At 42.8% G+C, this 22,212-nt stretch overlaps 1 protein-coding gene across 1 annotated transcript in view; it reads right to left on the bottom strand.

The window, feature by feature from the left end:
- Positions 1 to 493: 493 nt before the first annotated feature.
- Positions 494 to 22,212, bottom strand: part of SH3BP1 (SH3 domain binding protein 1) — a 46,374-nt gene continuing 24,655 nt past the window's right edge. The window contains exons 5-18 of the mRNA XM_054988936.1: positions 20,116 to 20,227; positions 19,839 to 19,915; positions 18,420 to 18,555; positions 17,284 to 17,352; positions 16,948 to 17,038; positions 12,880 to 13,022; positions 12,331 to 12,442; positions 12,145 to 12,226; positions 9,856 to 9,936; positions 9,551 to 9,667; positions 6,946 to 7,043; positions 5,341 to 5,470; positions 4,206 to 4,318; positions 494 to 3,267 (exon numbers count right to left, since the gene is read on the bottom strand). Of these exons, the coding sequence (XP_054844911.1) occupies positions 2,846 to 3,267; positions 4,206 to 4,318; positions 5,341 to 5,470; positions 6,946 to 7,043; positions 9,551 to 9,667; positions 9,856 to 9,936; positions 12,145 to 12,226; positions 12,331 to 12,442; positions 12,880 to 13,022; positions 16,948 to 17,038; positions 17,284 to 17,352; positions 18,420 to 18,555; positions 19,839 to 19,915; positions 20,116 to 20,227 (1,783 nt within the window). The 3' untranslated portion in view covers positions 494 to 2,845. The remainder of the gene's footprint in view (positions 3,268 to 4,205; positions 4,319 to 5,340; positions 5,471 to 6,945; positions 7,044 to 9,550; positions 9,668 to 9,855; positions 9,937 to 12,144; positions 12,227 to 12,330; positions 12,443 to 12,879; positions 13,023 to 16,947; positions 17,039 to 17,283; positions 17,353 to 18,419; positions 18,556 to 19,838; positions 19,916 to 20,115; positions 20,228 to 22,212) is intronic.

Below are 22,212 nucleotides of genomic sequence, written 5' to 3'. Positions count from 1 at the left end.
TCACAGCTGCAGATTTGAGAGCAATTTCTTAGATAATACACATTTCTGTTGGTCTTTCCTGCACATGGAAATAAGCTTTTTGGGAAAGCTATTTTTATCACACGTGGACTTGAAGAACTGCATTTTCTCATCATTTTACACATCCCCCCTCCTATTTGACTGCTCTGTAGGATAAAGTATGAGAGGGGTTTTGTAGAAGTTGTAAACATGGCTAGAGTTTGGTGGTTGGTGATGGTGGTAGCAGCGAGGTGAATCATTAGAAGAGAGACTTGAAGAAGCAGCCTTTGGAGCTCTGAGCTTGTCAGATTTTGCATTTAGAAGTTCCCTCCTAGTGACTCTTTGTTGGTCTCTGGAAATAAATTGATCTTCACAGAGTCATCGTAAGACACTGATGTTCTCTTCTCCAAACTGATTCCCCACAAAGCCTATCATTTTCCTTCCTCAGTGTAAGTAGAAGAAAAGTAACATTGCACTCTTCCACATGTGCAGAACTCTGTAATAAGATTATATACCAATTGTTTCAATGAAATAAATGGCAATCATCACAACTATACAGGACAAGCACTCCTTCCATTTCTATGCAGAAGTAACACTACCATGGGACTGTAACTACCACCATTTGATGATACAGAAGTTAGACACACTGAACAATTGTGTTTAACTAAAAGAGAAGGGGGATGCTGCAAAATCACAAGGCTAAAAAGCAGCATCTAATAAACTGAATCTAATGATGTGGTTGATGAAAGCTTATGCCACAATGTATTTGTCATTGTCACAAGGCTCTGTCATTTACACAGTTCTCTCCAGAACAATCCAAGAGCTGAATTTATCCTTGCTACAAGCAAGAGAAATATTCTTTAAAAATGAAGAAACCTTCTCACATTAGCCATAAATATGACCCCACATTTAAAAAATAATTTATCAATTACGTATAAAAATAAGTCATTCCCACCTTCTGTCAAAGACTATGAAAACTAATGTAAAGAGATTCTTAAGGCATATGCATTGCAAATGTAAGTAAATAATTGCCGTGCATTTTCCCTTCTCCCAAATCCTAGGATGCATAGTTCTTTGAATGTGCTGGGAATATCTCACAAAGTATGCTCAGCACTTACAAAACTATGACCCAGGGTTTTTTTTTTGAGAATAACTAAATAGTTTGAAGTTTGTCAAGCAGATTGCAGAAGTGATCCTTAATGGACAAATTATTTTTGTTGCTATTCACAGGAAATACCCACTATCTTTCATCTAACATAGGGCTGCCTTACATGTACACCTTTACTAGCATGTGTGAATATAGTGTTTGTGAGGTCCAAACAGTATTTTATCATAATCCCAAACACAAGCTGTTCAGTTCCTACACTCAACTGCCAGTAATCAAGAAATGATGTACAAATGTACATATACGTGTGAACAAGCCCTGTGCTTATGTTCACAGTAAAAATCCATACAGTGTATCTAAGGTTGTGAGGTACAGAGCCCTAGAAAGCTCCTGTGCCTTTAAGAGCTGATAAGAGGGGGAATACTACCAATGGTACTCTCTGCTGTCACTGCAGTATTTATGTTGGAAAAGGTCACACCTGGCAGAGTTTTCTCTTCCATATGTCTATTTACAGGGTTTGCCTCTGGCAATCCTGCTGGTCAACACTTTGATTTTTACTAGAATCTTCCTTCTGTTCTTTTTTTAAGTATCTTGAAAGATATTGCACAATATGAATTTTCAGAGGTGTTTGGCAAAGGGAGTGCTGTCTTTTAACAGTTTTATATCATTTAAAAGCAAAATACCTTATCCTTTAAAAGCTGAAGGAATCCCTGAGATCATTTGAATTAATATCCTATTATGGGCAACTAGAAATAGAATAGATAAGATGTTCTTCCTTTCTCTTATCTCAGATCTTGAAGGTCATACACATACCCAGCATCTTAATGACAAAAACATCTGATAAAAACAGAGGCACTAGCACTTAAGAGGAGGGGGGGGGAGGAGAGAAGGTAAGCAAGCCAGTAAATAATATTAATGTAACTGCTGAGGCTGCAGTTCAAAGAGGAAAATCAGTGTGGTAAGAGAAGTCTCTTAACCAAGTTTTCCTTTGGACCATGTCCCCACCAAAAGTCACCAACAAAACTGCTTTTATCTTTCTTAGGGGTGGGGGTAAGTAAAAATGACAGATTTTTCCTTAACAGGTAAACAACTTGGTGAACAAAACGGTCAGAGGAAAGATGCTAGCGGCCCTACACTTTTCTTCCCCTTCAGATTCTATCCTCATTGGTAGTAGACTAAATGAAGCTGTAGACTAAAGCAGTCTAATTTTGGCCTGGACCACAGGCTGCCTGTGTGGAAGGAGAGGGTAGTTTTCTACATGCATGGAGCATTCAATAATACCACATCAGAAACATGGCTACTGTAAATCTGATGTGCTAGTTTACTAGATGCAAGGAGTTTTTAATGCAGGTGGGCAGACGTTCAAAAAAGGTATTTCAGAATTCTACCAACTCATTCTATGGAATGTATACAGCTGGCTTTGTAGCTGGGTGGTAATCAGGAAGGAAATACCAAAAAGGAGAGAAGGATGGAATGATGAAAAGAAGGAGAAGCTTCACTCAGGGACAGGAGACATGGCGAAGCAGGAAAAAGGGAGGCACATGGAAGAAGAGATTGCTTTTGATGTTGCAGACTCGAGAAGTGGCTTCCAATGCAGAACAGTGTGAGAAGTTAAAATGGCACATGTTTTTCCCACTAGGAACTGCTAGCCTTGACTGATGTACAGTGTTCCACCAAATCCTACTCTTTCTCCGTCCTGAGAAACCAGCTGGCAAAAATGATGCCTGTGTAGCTGCTTCTATGTCAGTCATTCTCCAGTGTTTGGACCTTCAGATCAGATTCTGATGGCGAGCCATTTTCTCCCATGGCTGTTGGCTCATTATGTCCTGTTGCCAGAGGAATGGAATCATTGGATGTTTCTATTCTGCAGTCATCAGCCGGAGGCTCTTCAGCTGCTGTTGCTGCCACCTCATTGCTCACAGGTTCTGACCGAGGCTTTGGGGATGGTGGAGCATTGCGACTCTGACGCCTGGCTGGCTGTGGTGGAAGTGGGGGTGGAGTAGATGGAGCTCGCATTAAGTTTCCTGCGGCTTTTCGAGGCAGGGCTTTAGGAATGGCAGGAGGCTCTGAGGCAGGAGGTTGGCTCTGATGCTGAACAGGAGCTGGGGTTCGAGGCTGGACTAGGGGTGGAGGCACAGTGGGTCGAGGGGGGGCAGCTCGCTTTGCTGCAAAGCAAAAACAATGAGATTAAATGTAGGTTTTGAAAAAATTCTCTTTGTGGATATTGTTTATTATCCATCCCATTCCTACACAGCAGCTCTGTTCCCATACCACTTTCTTTCTCCGAAAATCCTTATTCCTAATACCAATTTCAAACATGCAACTTAAAGCACTTTGTAACCATTTTGTCATTATCGGGGTACACAGCTGAAAACCTCAAGGTAGCTCTGCAAGTACTTGTACCCGTTTCTGAGCTCACTGCTGGCTATTGCAGGAAGGCTCATTTACAAGCACTTTTCAGCCTTCCTGTGCTTTGTAATTTCAGGGCCAGTTCAGACATTACAAAGTCCTCAAGTTCCCCATGTGTCTACCCAGGTTATGTTCATCAGATGTCCTCTGGGAGTTCCATGCTTGGGCTTAATTTCCAGTTGTGCATGGGCCCAATTTCAACTGGGACCATGGCATATGTTGAGAAGGGGCTTAATCCTTCCCCCTTGCACTTTATTCCTGACCCAAAATGGTCCAGAGGAGCCCGTTTTACCCTGTTCGTAGCTACACATCATATTTCATAAATGGACAAACAGCAGCTCTCCAAGCCTGTTTCAGGTTGGGGAAATGGTGTTCATTGCGGTGGGGCAAGCCATTTTTGTCTGCACCCTCTAGCCCTGATTGAAATCAGACCCACATGTGCCTGGGAATGCAGTTCCAAGCATGGAATTCCCAGAGTATGTTTGAGTGACAGGACTCAGGACGGACACGTGGACTTCATAATGGGTACATTTTCTCTTTAAGTGGACATTTACAAGTGATAAGAATTCCTTTTAGTTTGGAATCTTTTGCCACTTACGAGCCTATTTTCAAAAAATGACGAGAGGCCTTTTAAAACAATCTGCTTATGTAAGTTTCGAGGAGGAAAGATACTCAGACTCAGGACAGGACTTACATTTACGTGAGGCGTCATCAGCAGGAACAGGGGTTGGCAAGGAAACCGCTGCTTCAGCAGAGGTTTGGGTCACTTTGGGGAGAACTGTTCCTGCGACCACCTCAGGATTTTTCCTGTGAGAAAAAAGACTTGTAAGATCTTTGTGCTGTCATTTGATGTTAAAAGAACAAGACACAAAAATAAGCACTCAAATAAATGGTTCTCGTGGTGTCTTTCAAGACCCAAAAAGAAATCCTTAAACACGGCAACGCTTACGCTAGTCCCATCTAGTATCAGTAGCTCAATATCCAGTCTTCAAATAATATAGGGAAGGGATGTTACTAAGGAATACCTTTGTTGTGAGCAAACAACCCCATTTGTGTTTGCTGCTTTAAAAGACAATAATCAAGGGAGATGTATGTTTCAAGCAATGGTGCAGGAGAACAAAATATAGGATAGGAGGAGCACAGTGAAATAGGAGGCCCTTGCTGTGAGAGAACAAATGAGGTATTCTAACCATGTGGCATGGCAAGGCGTAAGAACTTTGTTCCTTGCAAGCAATATGTTACCTGGTGAGAGAAATCATGTATTCCCAGATATTACAGCCATTTGAGTACCAGGGAAATGTAATATCCCTGCAACAGAAGTATTGTCTATAAAGATGTCCAATTGATTTTGCAATAAATATATTTTCCTGAAAGGCCAGGTCTATGCAACAGATAGTTATAACATTATAATGCTATAATATAATATATAACTGCTATATATGCTATAATATAATATATAATATATTATAATAATATAATATATAACTGACTTTTTAAAAAGCCCTTCAGTGGCAGAGAGAGAAATAGGAGCCAGTGAGAGCTGAGGCAAGGTCCATTCTCACTGTGCAAATGCCTCTACAGAATAGTCTCCATGTAGATGGAATCTAAGGAACTTAGGAGTCCAAAACATCTTGTAAACTGCCTTGGTTGCACTTGTTGGGGAAAGGTGGTTCATAAATATTTTTAAATAAATTGTCAAACAAAGGAAAACCACAGTTAATTTTTGACAGTTCATGTTTCGCAAAAGCTGAGTCTATGCCGTGAAAAAGTCACTGCTTCAGCTAAGACTATAACAAGATAGCCATAACATGTAACGCAACCATGCCTACCTTTCCTCAGGCAAGGAGAAAACTGGCTCAGCTGAGAGAAGGCAGGATGTGGGCTCTTCCGCTGAAGGAACTTCACTGTCTTTAATTTCCGGTGGAGGAGTGAACAAGCCAGAGATGTTGAAGTCAATATCTTGAAAACAATCAATAAAATGAATGAGACAATCGGAAGGGCTGAAATCATACTCATCATCATGAGATGCTATGGTCCTTCCTTACATCTGATCCTTTCCACCTCTGTGATTCATGACAAGTATGATCTTTATTATCCTCTGAGGTCAAGAGGAAAAGCCCTGCTAGAAATCTTTCTGGGGTTAGATAAATGCATGGACACCCCAAACTTCCTCAGTGGCAACCTGGACATTATGTAGGTGATTGAAGAGATAGTGCTTAGTGAGTCCCTTCAAAACAAGGCAAGCTCTCCTTCTTCCTGGCATTACAACTGCAGTGACCAGTATAGATACCAACAAACTGAACACTTGTTCAGCCCTCAGTTTCACCCCATGCACCAGATAGGCTTCTCACCTTTGGTTTTTAAAGGACCACATGTATAGCAACTCTGGAGAAGCAGTATTTTCTAAATAAATAAATATATTTATATAATTATTTTGCATATCACTGGTTTCAGACACCTCAGAAATTTGTACCTGTCTTCATTCTGAAATTCCTTACCTACAGAGAAGCCTCTACAGTAGTACCAAATCTTTCTAGAAATCCTTTAGAAGATCAATTCAAAGCATTCTTTTTTAGAACGGACTTTGCAGAAAGTTTTGTACATTGTTGGATCAATTATTTTGGAAACTTTTGAATTATAGCACTTGGGCAGTTTCCACACAGCTTACCTTATTCTGCAAAATAGCAAACTCTCGCACGAAATCTCACGAGAAGACGCTGTTATCATGCGAGAAGACGCAATAACAGCGTCTTCTCGCGAGATTTTGCGCGAGATTTCGCTATTTTGCAGAATAAGGTAAGCCGTGTGGAAACAGCCTATGTTTTTATGATGTACAGAAATAGACACTGTTGGGATGGGGGAGAGGCAGGCTGCCTCAGGCAGCTAAATTGAAAACAAAATTCAGCATAATAATGTATGGTTGATTATAATTTGCTATATTCATGTTTCAGGTTACTTAACTTTGCAGATGGATCACATATTTTAATGAAGCATCTTATAGCTTTCAGCAGCTATGTTAAAGTGGCATATAAAATCAATATGACTAAATTAAGTTATGATTCCATGTATTACCCACACACCTGTTAGTGCTATCTCTTAAGTTTTGCTCCACAACCAAGGAAAGGCTGTCCTTCAAATATCGTATTCTGATTTAACCCAAAGCACACATCTTTCACAATATCATGTACTTTTATCTATTTTGTATCCCTCCTGTATTTTAAGGTGCTTGGATCAGCATAGAGATGATTCTATTATTTCTGACTTAGCCCTGATAAGGAGGAGGAGAAATATATGGGACCCCTACTGCACAGTACTGCTGTCCCCTCAAAGGACACCTTGGATTTTCTATCTATGACCACACAGAAGCTTTTCTTCCTCTCACTCATAATGAGGTATTGGTCTCGGTCCCATCAAGTCAACAGATAACTGATTACCTCCTGGGAAGAGGGACTCAGCATTTTGTATGAGGGGTTCCACAACACCCACAACTTGAATGGAGGATACAGAGGCCATGTCTAGCTGCACGTTGCTCCTGGGAAAGAAAAGCCATCAAGAACAATGTTAAGCAGATAATGAAGCCAACATCCCACGAAGCCCATCCATCTTTCCTAGCACAGAATTGTGTAAAACTCCTGAGTTTCACTAGCTTTTTCCACCAGATATCTGCAGGTGGGTTGAACGTGCAGCCAGTGGGATTCTACCTTCTACACTATTCTTAAAGATAGCCCTTTTAGTGTCTGGATTTGAGGTGGAAGAGGAGAGGTCTGGTGTACAACTATATAAGTTTGTTATTTCCCTGATTCCCTATTCTTGCCTATTGGAATCTGATTTATTCCTTGGTCTTGGTCAGGACTGGAGGTCATGGCGATTAACCCTGTGGAGACGAAGATCCCAGAAGACCCCACAGTTTCTGGGGCCTCAGACACCCAGGAGTCAGATATGCCACCTGTTGAGATCATGGCACAAGAATTCCAAACAGATCCTGAACAGGATCCTGAACATGATGGCCACACAAGAATCTGTCAGAAACCTGCCCTTTGCCAGGGATCTCATGGGCACGTGCAGAACCCCTGGAGTGGAAGAAGTGTAGAGCCTGAGTAGAGGCTCAGATCTGGTGACATCGTGCCCAGTTGGCTGCCCAAGATCACTCCTCCACCCACGAGGCTTGTGATAACTAAGATCTGTCGTGAGATTTTGCGGGCCACTGGACTAAGCTAAGCACCTGCAAGATTTTGGCTTTGGTGACAGCTGTACTCATTTGCCTTCATAAATAGCCTCAATCCTGCCTGGGTGATTATGGGATCAACAGCTCCACTAGAGTTTGCTAGTGCCTTCCTCACCTCCCTGTGCCTTAAGAGCCCTGACCTGCTTGGAGAGCAATTGGGACAGACCTTGTTATCCCAAATATTTTGGGATACACGTATATGAGAACTGTCCCTGCTCACACACACTTCCTTATTTAGGTGCTAGTTGCAGAGTTGGTAATTCTGAGTTTTAAAAGTTTAATATCAACTACTGATGATCAGAACTTAGATTACTAAGTTCTAATATGTGAAAAATTAAAAGGAAGCCCACACCTCAACTCCACAACATCACCAAACAGGGCCTCAGATGCCCAAATTTTAGCTAGTAACACTTCTCAAGTAGCTCTTGCTTCCTGTGCTTTTAAGATTATCAGGGCAAGGAGTGACCAAGCCAATAAGGAGAGAGGAGTTTACAAGAACCACCACTGAGGATGGAGTTGAAGGAGGATGTATTTAGGTTGCACAACAGATAGTGATGGGAGACCTTTGCACATTCTGGAAAGTTGCAGGGCCAAGATTTTTTCCTTTTCTCCTTAGGACACAGGAATCCGCGTGTCCTTTTATTTCTTGGGAAGTTTTAAAAGAATAAGAGCCTGGAGTCATTTTAGAGACAGTATGCCGAACAACAAGTAATCAAATGTAGCTTCTTGGTTTGTCTGGAAAAAGACTTTGGGTTCTTCATGGCTTATGAAGAAGGCAGAAACTCTATACCCCATCACAAGGACTGCGCCTTCTAGATATATACTTGCCCAACCTGGGACTCATTGAGCTGCAAATATGTGACAGGATGTCAAGTGACAGGATGAGAGAGCCAGACTTTTTACTTCTCCACTATCAAGGGAGACTATGGGTAACAGACCGGAAGAGATGGGGATAGAAAATATAAGCCAAGCAGCAGGAAGCCATTACAAAGAAAAAGCAGCCAAGTGTCACTCCCCTGAGTGTCTCTCTATCCTGCTGCTCTTCTCAGCAGACATACAGAAGCCTGAGACAGGATACCCTCTAAGTAGCAATCCTTTCAAAAGGCAACAAAAAAGTAGACCAATAGGTGCTTATGACTCAGCATTCTATTGCCCTGTATTGAAAAGACAGAAACATGATAGTATCCTTACTATATGCCATGCCTTGAACTGGAAAGCCCAGACAAGCCCGATCTCATCAGATCTTGGAAGCTAAACAAAGTCGGTTAGTAATTGGATGGGAGACCTCCAAAGAAGACCAGGGTTGCAGAGGCAGGCAATGGCAAACCACCTCTGTTAGTCGTTTGCCATCAAAACCGCACTATAGGCTGCCATAAATCAGCTATGACTTGACAGCACTCTTCACCACCACCACTATAAGCCACAACACTGGTGAGAGTGCTGCAGATTTCCTGGTTAGAGTCTAGCAGCTCATGTATGTATATTTCCAACAGCTAAGGAACTGACATCCGTGGATGAAGATCTAACCTCCCTTGCACACATACCTGATGGATTCATATGGACTTGCTTGCTTGAAGGAAGTGATGTTTTTAGCACAGACACCTGTTTTCAGAACTGCTCTGAGCCTACCTCATTCCACTCCCATTTTGAGACTTTACCTATCTTGTTAATCCTCTTTAATCTACTCATTTCACCTCATTTTCTAGTTGATGCTGTGTTTAGCAATTTGCAAGTCACTAAAAACAATAAATGTTTTAAAAAATGATGTTTTGACAACACCTAGGGAATTGTTTCCTGGGAGCGCTATACCTTACCCTTCAATCTGTTGGGGCCATAACAAGTTGGGCCCTAAGACAATGGCAATGTTGCTTGGGGTCATTTTGTTCACTTCCTGATGTTCAGCCAGCTTGGCTAAAAACCGGATCAGATATCTGTTGGAAGAAGGGAAGGGAAATATTGTCTAGATTTTCTAGAAAGGCCCTTGTGTTTTTTTAACCTGTTGTATGACACAACAACATTCAAAAGAAAAGCTTTTCCCAAACAGCCTATGATGGATCTATTGATTTTTTGCTTAATGCTTTGAGATTCTCAGGCCATACTGCTGACCAGTGGGCCTCACCTCAAGTTGTTGTAGTTGGCATTGGGGAGACGGTTGCAACATTCCTTGAGGAATCCCAGTCGACTTTCGGGCTCTTTGATGCTGAAAGAGAAGAGTGTGGAAAGGTGGGATTGACTTCTGGGAGTGAGGGGAAGAGAAGGACCAAGAGTTCCAAGGACCACTTCTCCTGGTACAGATCCATGTGCCTCCTTAGATATGCCCATCAATATCTGCTAACAGCTCCATCCCGAAGTGGAAAACAATTCGGAATAACCTGAATCCCGAAGTGGCAAGGGTGGCTTTAAGTTTCAAATGCCCCACCTCTTTCTTCACCTGATGGGAGGGGGCGCCACTCTCTTTGTGCTGCTTTCATGCTGGAAGTTTGAAAGCACCCTTTTCGTGTTGCTTGAAAGCAGAAAGAAAAGGGTGGCTTGCAAACTTTCTACCCCACCACCTCCTTCCCCTCCCATTAGGGGAAAAAAGCACCAGGGAGAGAAGTTTGAAAGCAAGCAGCACTTTTCTTGCTGTTTGCAATGCAAACAGCTAGAAAATGCAATGCCAACAGCTAGAAAAATGCTGCGGGAGTGACTGCTGCCGCTTTGACCGAAGCTTCCTGAAGCTATAAGAATTGCTTCAGAAAGCTTTGTTTGGGATTCCTGAATTGGCTCAGCAATGCTGGGGCTGATTCGAGAATCCTGAATCTTTCCAAATCGGGTCCAGCTCAGGTTAAAAACCCAAATCAGAAATCCGAGGCTCACATCCCTTGTTAAGACTACAGAGACCAAAGATATAATTAGGCAAATAAAAATGCATGTCAGGAATTTGGAAATTACTAATACATCTGTTAGGGTGCAAATGGTATATTCGACTCTTTACTTAGGTATTGCCCTCTTGAATCAATGAAGTATTTTTATCATTTGACTGTACCAAAGCTTAGAAGAGCTTTTACTCTGGCAAGAATGAATGTTCTTTCCTCAGCAGTTTTGGAGGATAGATATAAGAAAGTACCATATGCTAAGAGAACATGTAGATGCCCATACGCTAAAATGCTCTTTCCTCAGCATTTTGGAGGATAGATACAAGAAAGTAGATGCAGATGTAGATGCCCAAATGCTAAAATTGAAACCATTGAATATATGATTATAGAGTGTCCCATATCTAATGAGTTGAGGGCTAGCTTAATTACCCCTAATTAGGTAGTATGGAACTACCTAATATGAGAGCACAGGGGACAGGGTTACTTCCAGATTTAAATGATACCATTACTTTTTCTGTGGCAAAATATATAAGGTCAATAATTAAATATCAGAGAAATTACATTAAGTAAGGTTCTTTCCATTTTAATTTCTGCTTAAGGCGATAGCTGTATGAACGGTACTAGATAGACAGACAGACCCACAGACCCATGCCTATTTATATGATCATTTTTGTAGGCGCTGGTATCCAGTATAATATATGGTCATGTTTTAGCTTTGCAGAAAACTGGGCTGAGCTTTAATTTGGGGTATTAAATTTTTAATGGATTATGTTATTTTAGTCACCCTGAGCTTTTTGGAAGGGTGGGATACAAGTATTTTAATATACAGGAAAAGGAGAAGAGATCCAACCTTTATCATTGCTTCAATTAATGGTGGTATGTATTGCCTAATGGCAGGATATACTCATGCCAGCATCTGGCTGATAATCATATTAATTGTATTTATATCCTCCCTTTCTTCCATCATAGAATTCAGGATGACCTATATAAGATTCTCAGGAAATCTCTCATCCAAGCTCTAATTAGCCCCAGATGTGCTTCGCTTCAGCAAAAGCGAAGATGTGCCTTCAGATCATATTCAGGAATCAATTTAGGCTGTATTTTAACCAGTGTGATGTCATACGGGATCTATCCACCGTCACATATGATGGAGCAAGTCCTTCATGGCTGCCCAAGAGATGGTTGTTTGGAAGGAAGTTTCATTGTTCAAAGATTCTAGGAACCCCCAGGCAAAGGTTCCTAGAATTTCACCCTTAAGCAGAACATACAAAACATTTGCATAACTTCCCTTAAAAAAAATCAGTTGGAGGCTATCATTAACTTATACTTTATCTGTGATGAGAGCATAAGCCACTCCTTAACACTACGCAATGTCACCTATGCACATTGAATTTCCAGCAGTGCAGCTAGTACAGGTCATCTGATAGTTAAAGTAACCTAAACTTTGCGCTGAAATGAAATCATCAGGATACTTATTCACAGAGTATGTGATTTGCATGCAAGACCTCCCATGCTCAGTCTCTGACATTTCCACCTCTAAAAACATGTCTTACGTGGCAGCTTTGAGCCAGTCATCATAGAGTTCAGAAGTCATCAAGGGCTGAGGCAGCTCTCGCAGGTAACATTTCAGGGCACCTGAGATGAAAACAAAGAGATGCATTTAAGAAATGTTGCAACATGTCTAGCCATCATCAGAGGAAGAGATGGACTACTTTGTACTGAGATATTTAAGTACCTACCTGCCACTGCATGGGGGTCTGCATAGAATTCATCTAGAGCACTTGAGCCACTGGAAAGATAGTATTTCAGCTTCTTCAGTACAGAAGCCCCAGCTGCCAACCGGAAGAGCCCCTAGAGAGTGGAAATGAGAGAAATGCAAGACAAGTCACATTGGATCACACTAATGGTCCATCTAATCCAGCACCCTGTTCCCCACAGTGGCCAACCAGATTCCCTGGAAGACCTACAAGGAGGGCCACTGTCTCCCCTATGTAGTTTCTCCCAACAACTGGTATTCAGAGATACACCATCTCTGAACATGGAGGTTCCATTTAGCCATCATAGCTAAATGGATTGATGGATCTATTAGCCATGCCTAACCCCTTTTTTAAAGCCATCTGAACTATCAGTACATTTTGTTGCAGTTAATTCCATAAATTACTCAGGAGCTGCATGAAGAAATATCTCTATCTTAATTGAGTGCCCTCAGATCTACCTAGTATTATGGGTGAGGGAGAAAAGGGTGAGGCTTGAGAATTGTGCCAAAGGAAAGAGTAGACGGCAGCTACCTCTTCCAGCATCCCTGATGTCAACAACATCATGACACAAGCTTCAATGGGAAGTGCAATCTCCCGCCCAGAGTTGTTCAGATGAGTTTCTAGTGGCATCCCATATACCCCTAAGATAGCTGTATCTGACAGGAATGGAGAGTCTGAAAAAAAACAGGAGAAAATTTTGGAAGAGACAAACGATAAAGCCCACTGGATAGATGATCTAGAGTGATTTTCATTTCTATAATAAGTTGGTTGGGAGATTTCCACAATGCATGACCACATAACCAGGTTTTGCAGAGTGAGCTGGAGGAATATCTGTCCAGTTTGCTAACAGCACAGAAAGCCAAAAGCTGCTGATGGTGCCAGAGACTGCTTCAACAAGGAAGCACAACATTATAGGAATCAAGGTGACAGATTTCTCCCCAGTTCCAGATCTCTTATTGTTTCAGTGCAATTCTACAAATACTTGTCCGGGAGCAAGCATCACTGAAGAGAACTGAACATGATTCTGAGCAGATCTGCTTAGGATTGCTCTCAAAAGAACAGCAGAAAGTACATCCAAAGGAAAGCTGCTCACTGTGTTTTAAAAGCTGAAAACAGGCAGCTTGTTCATGAGAGCAAGCCATATAGAAAACCCATTGTCTTCTTTCACTCTTATTGTATGGGTGTGGTGCTTTAAGGCTGATTCAACAACTCCTCTGTCTCTTTACAACCTTCAAGTCAGGCCTTTGCCACTTGTTTCCTTTTTTTACTATGAAAAGATAACAAATAATGATTACAAAAACATCAACACCAGTCTTATAAACATCCAGAAAATTGTCTCTTAATCATATCAATATATAATTTTCATTTACAGAAACCAACAAACCCCATGCCAATTTTCCTTTATTTTTTAAAAAGTGTCCATAGTCTGCTTTTCTTCATTCACTTAAATGAAGTTTGTTATTTTGAACATTATTGCATAGCCTCACAAATTAATTTTGCTATTCCTTAGCCATTGTTATTTTTACTTCTTCCCAGTATTTAGCCTACAATATATTTGCTCCATCTTACTGGCTACTGTTTCTTTATGTGGTGGGGCAATTTTCCATATGTAGATCAATAACAATGCAATCCTAACTTTATTTACGATTGCACTGTAAGAGCAACACAGAATCCAACTGGCTCTTGCACATGTTGCAAGCCCCACCCTTTCCCAGTTTTCCACACTGTGCCATGCAATGACAAGAGTTTTGCATTTCCACATCAGGATACTATGAATAACTACCGTGATCATTTAGAGATCATATTTATATTCCAGCTTCCAACTGCCGTTAATGAGGCCATCGGAGAGAAGGCAGAAAGCAGCCAGTTATCCCTCCTACATGCTAGTTCCAGTTCAACTGCGAGTCAAATCCCCAAGAAACAACTTGCATGTAATTTTAATTGTTCTTTGTACTGGAATTTGAATCCTGTGAACCTCTTTGGAGTCAAGTTTTTTGGTATTTGTGAAGGGCTGCACTTTTTAAAAACTTAGAAGTGCTGTACAAACAGCTGAAGGACTGTTAAGGGTTAGTTCTGCACAGAAACAGAGAGCTTTGAGTGACAGGCTACTCCAAGGAATCTGATTCGGCAGCATGAGTTGAACAGAGAAAGACTTCTGAACTGGATGCTGGGGAGCAGGAAGTCTGATTTCAGCCCTAACTGAGAGGAGTTGAGTACTGACAGTTTGGAGATTCAACCTTGACAAAGAGTCCCTCTACACAAGACATCTGACATGTGTTCTTCACATGTTGGGAGACACAGTGTTAGCCAGTAAGTGTAGTTTTGAGAGACAGAGCTGGTGGAGATCGCTCTGGAGGTAAGGTTGCCAGCCTCCAGGTAGTGGCTGAAGATCTCCCGGAATTACAACTGATCTCCAAGCCACAGAGATCAGTTCACCTAAAGAAAATGGCTACTTTGGAGGGTGGACTGTATGGAATTATGACATAGCAAGGTCCTTTCCCTCCCCAAACCTCACTTTCTCCAGGTTTCTCCAGGTTTTACCATCCAGATCTCCAGGAATTTCCCAACTTGGAGCTGGCAACCCTATCTGGAGGGGATGGATTCTCTTACAGCCCTACACCTCCTCTGGTGTCTCCTCCGGATCCTTTGCCTTGCTGAGACTTGGTTAAAGTTTTAAGCAGCAAGGGAGGCAGGATAAAAGCTCCAGGAGACAATCCCGCATGCCAGAAGTGGCAGAGGGCTGTGAGAGAATCTGTCCCTTCCGGAGCGATCTCCACTAGCTCTGTCTTTCAAAACTATGCTTCCTGGCTAATGTTGCATCTCCCAACACTTGATAAACACACACCCAGGCTCTCAGAGAGAGACTGAGAGCAGTTTATCACAGACAGGAGAACTGGGAGAAAATTGGCAAGGAAGTTTGGAAAATAGGTGAAGACTCTCGTTTGGGACAAAGGAAAGGTATCGATCTTATAGTGATAGGAGAATTCCCTACTCAGTCTAACAGGGAGTTATCTCTGAAGAGTGAAGAGATCCTTGGTTTGGTATAGTTAGAAACTGCCTGTGGAGATCTTAAGATTCAATTAAAAACTGAAGAAGAGTACTAGCGTTTGAAGAGAAGGGGTTTGTTTACTGGAAAGAGGGTACCCGTCTTCTTAAAACCAAAAGAGTAAGAGAATATGCAAAGAAAGTGTACTAGAGAGATGGGGAAAACACTGAAACAAAAGCCTCCCAACATAAAGATTTAAGAAACTGTGAAGAGCTTAAGAAACTCTCATTAGTCTGAAACATAAGAACTAAAGTCTGTGTATGTACTGATTGTACCTCAGAGTTATCTATACTGAGTTACCTCAGAAATTTTCAACCCCTGATTTCATCCGACCTTTCCTTTCCACGTTAAAATATTTAGTTATTTTTTAAATTTAAAAATGCCTCTAGTGCCATTTAAGTTGTTAACCAAAAAGGCTGAAAGGGGAAGGGGATGTGTCATAGTTGTAACAGCAGGACAAAATATAATTAACATCCTACCCATCAATGAAGGAACTCAAGGCAGCATATTTGGAGTGATCTCATTTTATCTGTACTAAAACCCTGTGAAGTAGGGTAGGCTGAGTGATGGTGACTGGTCCAGGGTCACCCAATTAACATTTAGGGACTGATTGTCTGCTTGAACCAGAGTTCTCTGGTCTCAGTCCAACCTATTATCTACTGTACTCCAGTGGCTCACATGAGATAAGAGTCTTTTTCAGGGACATGTTCATTCTTCTGTACGCCCAACCCTCTCTGGATCTAGATCTCATGGTTGTAGAGAAACATTAGCAATACCAATACCAAGGTTACCAACAAATTTCTTACACAAAAAGCACTACCATGTAAGCAATGGTGGATGACCCACTTGTAATAAGCTATGCTCATACCATTGTTATGTACTGTAAAGTGCAGGGGTCTTGAACTCAGCACACTGAGAGCCAAGGCCCAGTACATTACTCTCTGCATCATCACAGCCACAAACGAACTGACCTAAACTAAAAGTCTCTCTACACAAGACATCTTACACGGGACATTCAAGTGTAGAGAAACACAATGTTGGCCAGGAAGTGTAGTTTAAAAAGACAGAGCAGGTGGAGATCACTCCTCAGAGGGTTTGTTAATTTCACCTTCGCCTCCTGGAAGGCTCTGTCAATTTCACCTCCCCTTTGAGGGGAGGTGAAATTGCCTGTGATTCTGCCCCTGCATTCAGGAACTATTGTTGCTGTGTCATTGAACTCTGGCCAGACTGCAACCATGTTGGCCAAACTGCAACCATGCTTCTGGGCCCTGCGTTTTTGGATCTGGTGAATGTGGTGCAGTTGGATCCACATCTGGAAGCTATAAATCCTGATTTTATATCATATAGTGTAATACACACACGGCAACTATCACGTCCTCAAAGATTAAGGCCTCAAGAAACCAACAAAAACCTGACCACCGCTAAACATACTGCATGTGTAATCAGTTCTATTCTATTCATACTCTCAAAGCCCTATATGACACAACAAGGAACCCACCCACATTTTGACCCATCTTTGACATGATATACTAAAAGATAAATTTGTCTTGTACCTGGCTGACTCTGAGTCTCTTTCAGCTCTGCCAAAGTAGTATCCAGAGATCCCAAGGACTTCCTGTGATACTCCGCTTGAATTTCCAGCAACTGTGGTATACAGAACATACAAACACATCTTGTATTCTGATCCATGGTTATTTTTGTGCAAGCCCTGTCAATCCCCAAATAGTGAAGCCGCAAGAAGTGATTAGATAGATGGTTCTGATGGAATTTTTACATACAGAAAGAGCTGCTGTGTGAAAGGCTACAGCCTGAGGGCAAGGGATTGAGAAGAAGAGAAGGCAACACACAGGAGAGTGAAGGATGGAACAGAGGCAGGGAAAGTGACTTACTTTGATAAAATACTTAGCGTAGCTGTCCTCCTTGGTGGAAAAGTGGTAGAGGTCTGCCATGTACTCATCCTGCAAGACAAGATGTGGTAAGCATCGTCTTTATTCCCTTCATAAAATGCTGAGCATAGAAATATCCCATTCCCTCCTGTTATTTACTGCATTCCAGCCCCCTGAAATGCTCCTGTTATGGCATATTTAGGTAGTAGTTAATTTCTAGGTACAAGAGCAACACACATCACTGTACGCTTGGGACATGTATGTGGTGCAAAGGAACTTAGAGGCTGTGGATGCCATTTTGAATGTTAAAGCTTAACTCTGCCCCCTTCTTGTATTGGCTGTAAGCAGAGCATCCATCCCAATGAGCCAGGAGGGTTTTTTTAAAATCCAGCTTATCAGAGAAAATATGGGAGCTACACAAGTTGTCCCTGCATTGGGCACAATATCATGTGGATACTTCCCAAATACCATGGGGGCTTCCCACTCTCCACATGGTTCAAAGTCCCTCTCTGAAAGCAGCCATTGTAACATAGGTCTATGTTATTACCCATATATTGTTGACTGGTGGACTGAAGCAGTGAGGAATTGGCTTGCTTCAAGGCCACTTAGCAAGTTTACAGCTGAGATGAAGTCTGAACCAGGCACCTCCTGAATTGCAACACACTCTCTTAATCCTGACACTATGCCAGGTCCACAAACCTTTTCATGTTTTCCATCAAAAGATATTTTACTTTTGCAGAACTGGGAAGAGACATTTTTAAAATATAAAGCTCAGATACTTCGCTAATTAGTTAGAGACCATAGACTTTACCACCATGTTGCCTTACATATTATCCGTTGCTTTAAATATATAGTCCTATATACTACCAGTGCTTCATGTTGTCTAATGTCAGTCCTAGAACTGATTATGTTCTGTTTAGCATTTCTTTAACTCTGTATTAGATTCTTGCTAATGCTATGTCTTTGTAAACTTGTATTTATTTACCCTATGGCATTGTTTATGGAAATGTCCTTGATACTGATTGTTCTAATCTCACACTGTGTAATTTGCCTTGAGTCTCAGTGAGAAAGGCGGACTATAAATGACATAAATAAATAAAAATAAAATAAATAGCAGCAGAATCTCTGTTTGCACCCACCTTACTCTGTTCAACCCGCCTTCTCATGTCTTCCTCCTCCTCCTTCAGATTCTCCAGTTTGATCGCAGCTGAGGATGCCGCTGGGCCAGTGCCGGCACTGACGCTGTTACTGGAGTTCTTAGCCACTTGGTTCAGACTTCAAAGTTCCAAAGAAGAGTCAGAGAGGTGGGCAGGAATGGGGAAGTTGATGGCATCCAAAAATTAGGAAATAGAATGTTTTTTAAAAGACAGATTGAATACATGTTGCCAGGCTTCTTTAACAACAACTTTTCAGTTGCTATTATCTCTATGTGAGCCATTATGGTTGGCACATCTTAACTCATGCTACTCCCCCATGCAAGCAAGCCACATCCTGCTGTTTGCACATCAAATGGGAAACCCAGGCACACACTATGCTAATTAGGGATGCTGCAAATTTTGTGCCAAACATGTTCAATATTTGAACATACTGCATTCACCTGTGTTGATCAGATGTGAGCCCATCTCCAGGTCTGTTTAGTCTGGCACTAAGTGATTTGAACAGTGGCTGAACATGTTTGCACTGGGTTTTGCAAAACTGGGCAAGTGTGAAAATGCTGCCGATCCAAACTGATCTTATATGGAAGGCTATCTAAGCCAGAGTTCATTTGACCAGGCTGAGTGACTTGCAGTGCCATCCTAAGCAGAATTATGCCCTTTGACTTCAATGGACTTAGAACAGCATAACTCTGCTTATGATGACACTGTGTGTTACACAAATTCAGTAGCCTCCATTCAGTACAAGGGAATATGGGTTAGCCAGTGGCTTTCTTTTTAGGAGTGAATGCGGTAATTTATTCACCACTGACACTCTGAAGTGAATATGCGAACAAATTAGTGCTGATTGAAAAGATATATGAAAACACACCAGATCAGAATTTGTCTGCATGTATGTTATTAGATAGACAGGGAGTGAAAATAAGTAGCAATACAGGACATTGAATGCAGTGGAGCAGACTTAGGAACTGTTTACTAGGCATACAAGAGAGGAGCAGTCATTTATTTCAGTGTCCATGTTTAGTACTGAGTGATTCTTTTTATCCCCTTCTCAGTGTTTGGCTGAGCAATTATGGAGTCTCCCCTCCCTTATTCTCCCTAGCTTTGCCTCTTTTACAGCTAGGATGACTAAAACACAGTCACACGCTCCATCAGCTAGCAAAACCATCTGCCTCAGCCTACGATCGCCTGTACAAATTATGACTCAGCATTTCATGGCTTTGAATGGCAGAGACTATTTACAGTGGAGTTGATGCACCCATAACAAATACACTTCAGGTCCTGGCTGAGCAAGAGCTGTATGTCAAGGATTCTGTCCCATTTTTGCTCTCAGACAGACAATTCCCCCACCCATCCACCCATTCCCATCCCCACTCCATTCTCCTCACAGCCCTGGTTCAGTACCGGCTCTTGATGGTGTTCCAATCCAGAATATGTTTCTGAAGGTTCTTTTTGTGTTTCAGGATGATAGGTAGCTCCTCCTGGGAGAAATTGGGATGGGAGGAGTTAGTCATTGCAGCTTCTGCCCATTTGTTAGGAAGATTTGTGTTCCTGTTGCATGCAGTAGTCATATAACAGAGTCGAAAAAGCAGAGGAGGAAGAGGAGGAAAGGGAGCCATGAGAAGAGCAAGCTGAGAAGAGAGGAAACAGAAGGTGGAGAGGAGAGAGAAATGAAGATTACCTCACTCAGTTTGTTCAGGGGCTGTAGGACTTCTCGCTCAAGTGTCATTTCAAACTCTGCTAAGATCTTGGCTAGCATTCCTTCAATGAAGCAGCTCATTTCTAAAGCTCTCCTGTAAGCAAAGGAGGAAGAAAAAGGTCATTAGCATACATAAGACAGGGTTAACATACCTGTAACTTATGTTCATCGAGTTCTTCTGTGCCGACACACATGGGGTACTGCGCACGCGCAGGCCAGCCGCTGGAAGATTTTTTATCGCTTTCCCAGCTCCGAAGGGGCCGTTTGCCGTGCGCCTCAGCGACCGTTTCCCGCCCAAACGGTCACATGCTCCTCCAGCGGCCAACGGCCCCTTCCCTCAGTTCTCCCTTGCCGCCGCTCATCCAATACACAGAGCCATAACCCCGACTAAAGACTAGAGCCATAGCCCAGCCATAGTACAGCAATCTGTGTTGGAGTTCACAGCGGGGTAGGAGGGAGGGTTGTGTGTCGGCACAGAAGAACTCGATGAACATAAGTTACAGGTATGTTAACCCTGTCTTCATCTTCGTTCTTCTGTGCCTCCACACATGGGAGAGTACCAAGCTTCACATAATAAGGAAGGTGGGGTGAAATCCAACTCAATTTTATTATACAACAGGAAACAAGAACAACATATATACACATATACATATGTGGCAAAAGAAAACATACCAACCCCACAACATCCAGCAAGTATAAATATATATATAATATACACTATATACAGCGCCTCCACCTCCCCCATTGGAGCATATTAATCAGTATACTCCTAGGGAAACAAGGAATGGAGGACGGCCCTAGCAACAGCCACATCCTCATTGGCATTTACATCAACAGCGTAATGCTGTACAAAGGTATCAGCGGACGACCAAGTTGCAGCCCTGCAAATATTAGCTAAAGGTATACCCTTGAGCAGCGCCGAAGACGCCGCCTGGGACCGTGTGGAGTGAGCCCTGACACCCAAAGGACAGTCCACCCTAGCCGTGGCGTAGGCCTTCACAATGGCTGTCACAATCCAACGGGACACCGTCTGTGCAGACGCCCTGCGGCCCTTGTCCTTCGCCCCGAAACACACAAAAAGGTAGGGACTGTTCCTGAACACCCTTGTCCTCTCCAAATAAAAAGCCAAAGCCCTCCGCAGATCCAAACTGTGGAGGGCCTTTTCCCCTTTAGTTGAAGCTTCAGGGAAAAATACAGGCAGAGAAATCTCTTGTGAAAGGTGGAAGGTTGACACCACCTTGGGCAGGAACGAAAGACACGGTCGCAAGACCACCTTATTCGCATGAAAGCGAAGGAACGGGGGGTCTGCCCTAAGAGCAGCCAGCTCGCTGACCCGTCTGGCAGAAGTGATCGCCACGAGGAATGCCACCTTGTAGGAGAGCAAGTCCAGAGGGCACGTAGCCAAAGGCTCAAAAGGGGGCAACATCAACCTAGCCAGGACCAGGGAGAGAGACCACTGGGGCACAGGGGGTGACACAGGCGGGTAAAGATTAAGCATCCCCTTCAAAAAGTGGCGGGACTTATGGTGAGAGAAAACCGTGCAGCCATCCACCCGATCATGGAACGCAGAGATGGCCGCAAGGTGCACTTTCAGAGACGCCACACTAAGGCCCTGGTCCTTCAGCTCGCAAAGATAATCCAAGACCATCCCCAAGGGGCTATCCAGAGGCGCCACCTTCCTAGAGGCGGCCCAAGCCTCAAACCTACTCCACTTCGCCTTGTAGGCACGCCGTGTGGAGGGCTTCCTAGCGTTCAGTAGGACCTTCTCGACTGGCTCAGAGAAGCCTAGGGACGGGGCCGAATCCGCCAAGCGGTCAGGTGTAGTTTCCTGGGCTCGTGGTGGAAGAGCTTCCCGTGCAGGAGGAGATCCCTCCGGGGCGGAAGGGCCACGTAAGCTCGGCCGGACATCTCCAGCAGCTTCGGGAACCAGAGCTGCCGTGGCCAGAACGGAGCCACTAAGATGCAGTCCGTGTTGTCCCTCTCCACCTTGCACAGCACTCTGGGTATGAGAGGGAAAGGCGGAAACATGTAATGTAGTCCCCGGGCCCAATTAAATTGGAAGGCATCCCCAATAGAGAG

Source organism: Eublepharis macularius, chromosome 9 (genome assembly GCF_028583425.1).
Source record: "Eublepharis macularius isolate TG4126 chromosome 9, MPM_Emac_v1.0, whole genome shotgun sequence".
NCBI lineage: Eukaryota > Metazoa > Chordata > Lepidosauria > Squamata > Eublepharidae > Eublepharis > Eublepharis macularius.
Note: the sequence above shows the minus strand (reverse complement) of the source record. Positions and strands in the feature narration are given on the sequence as shown.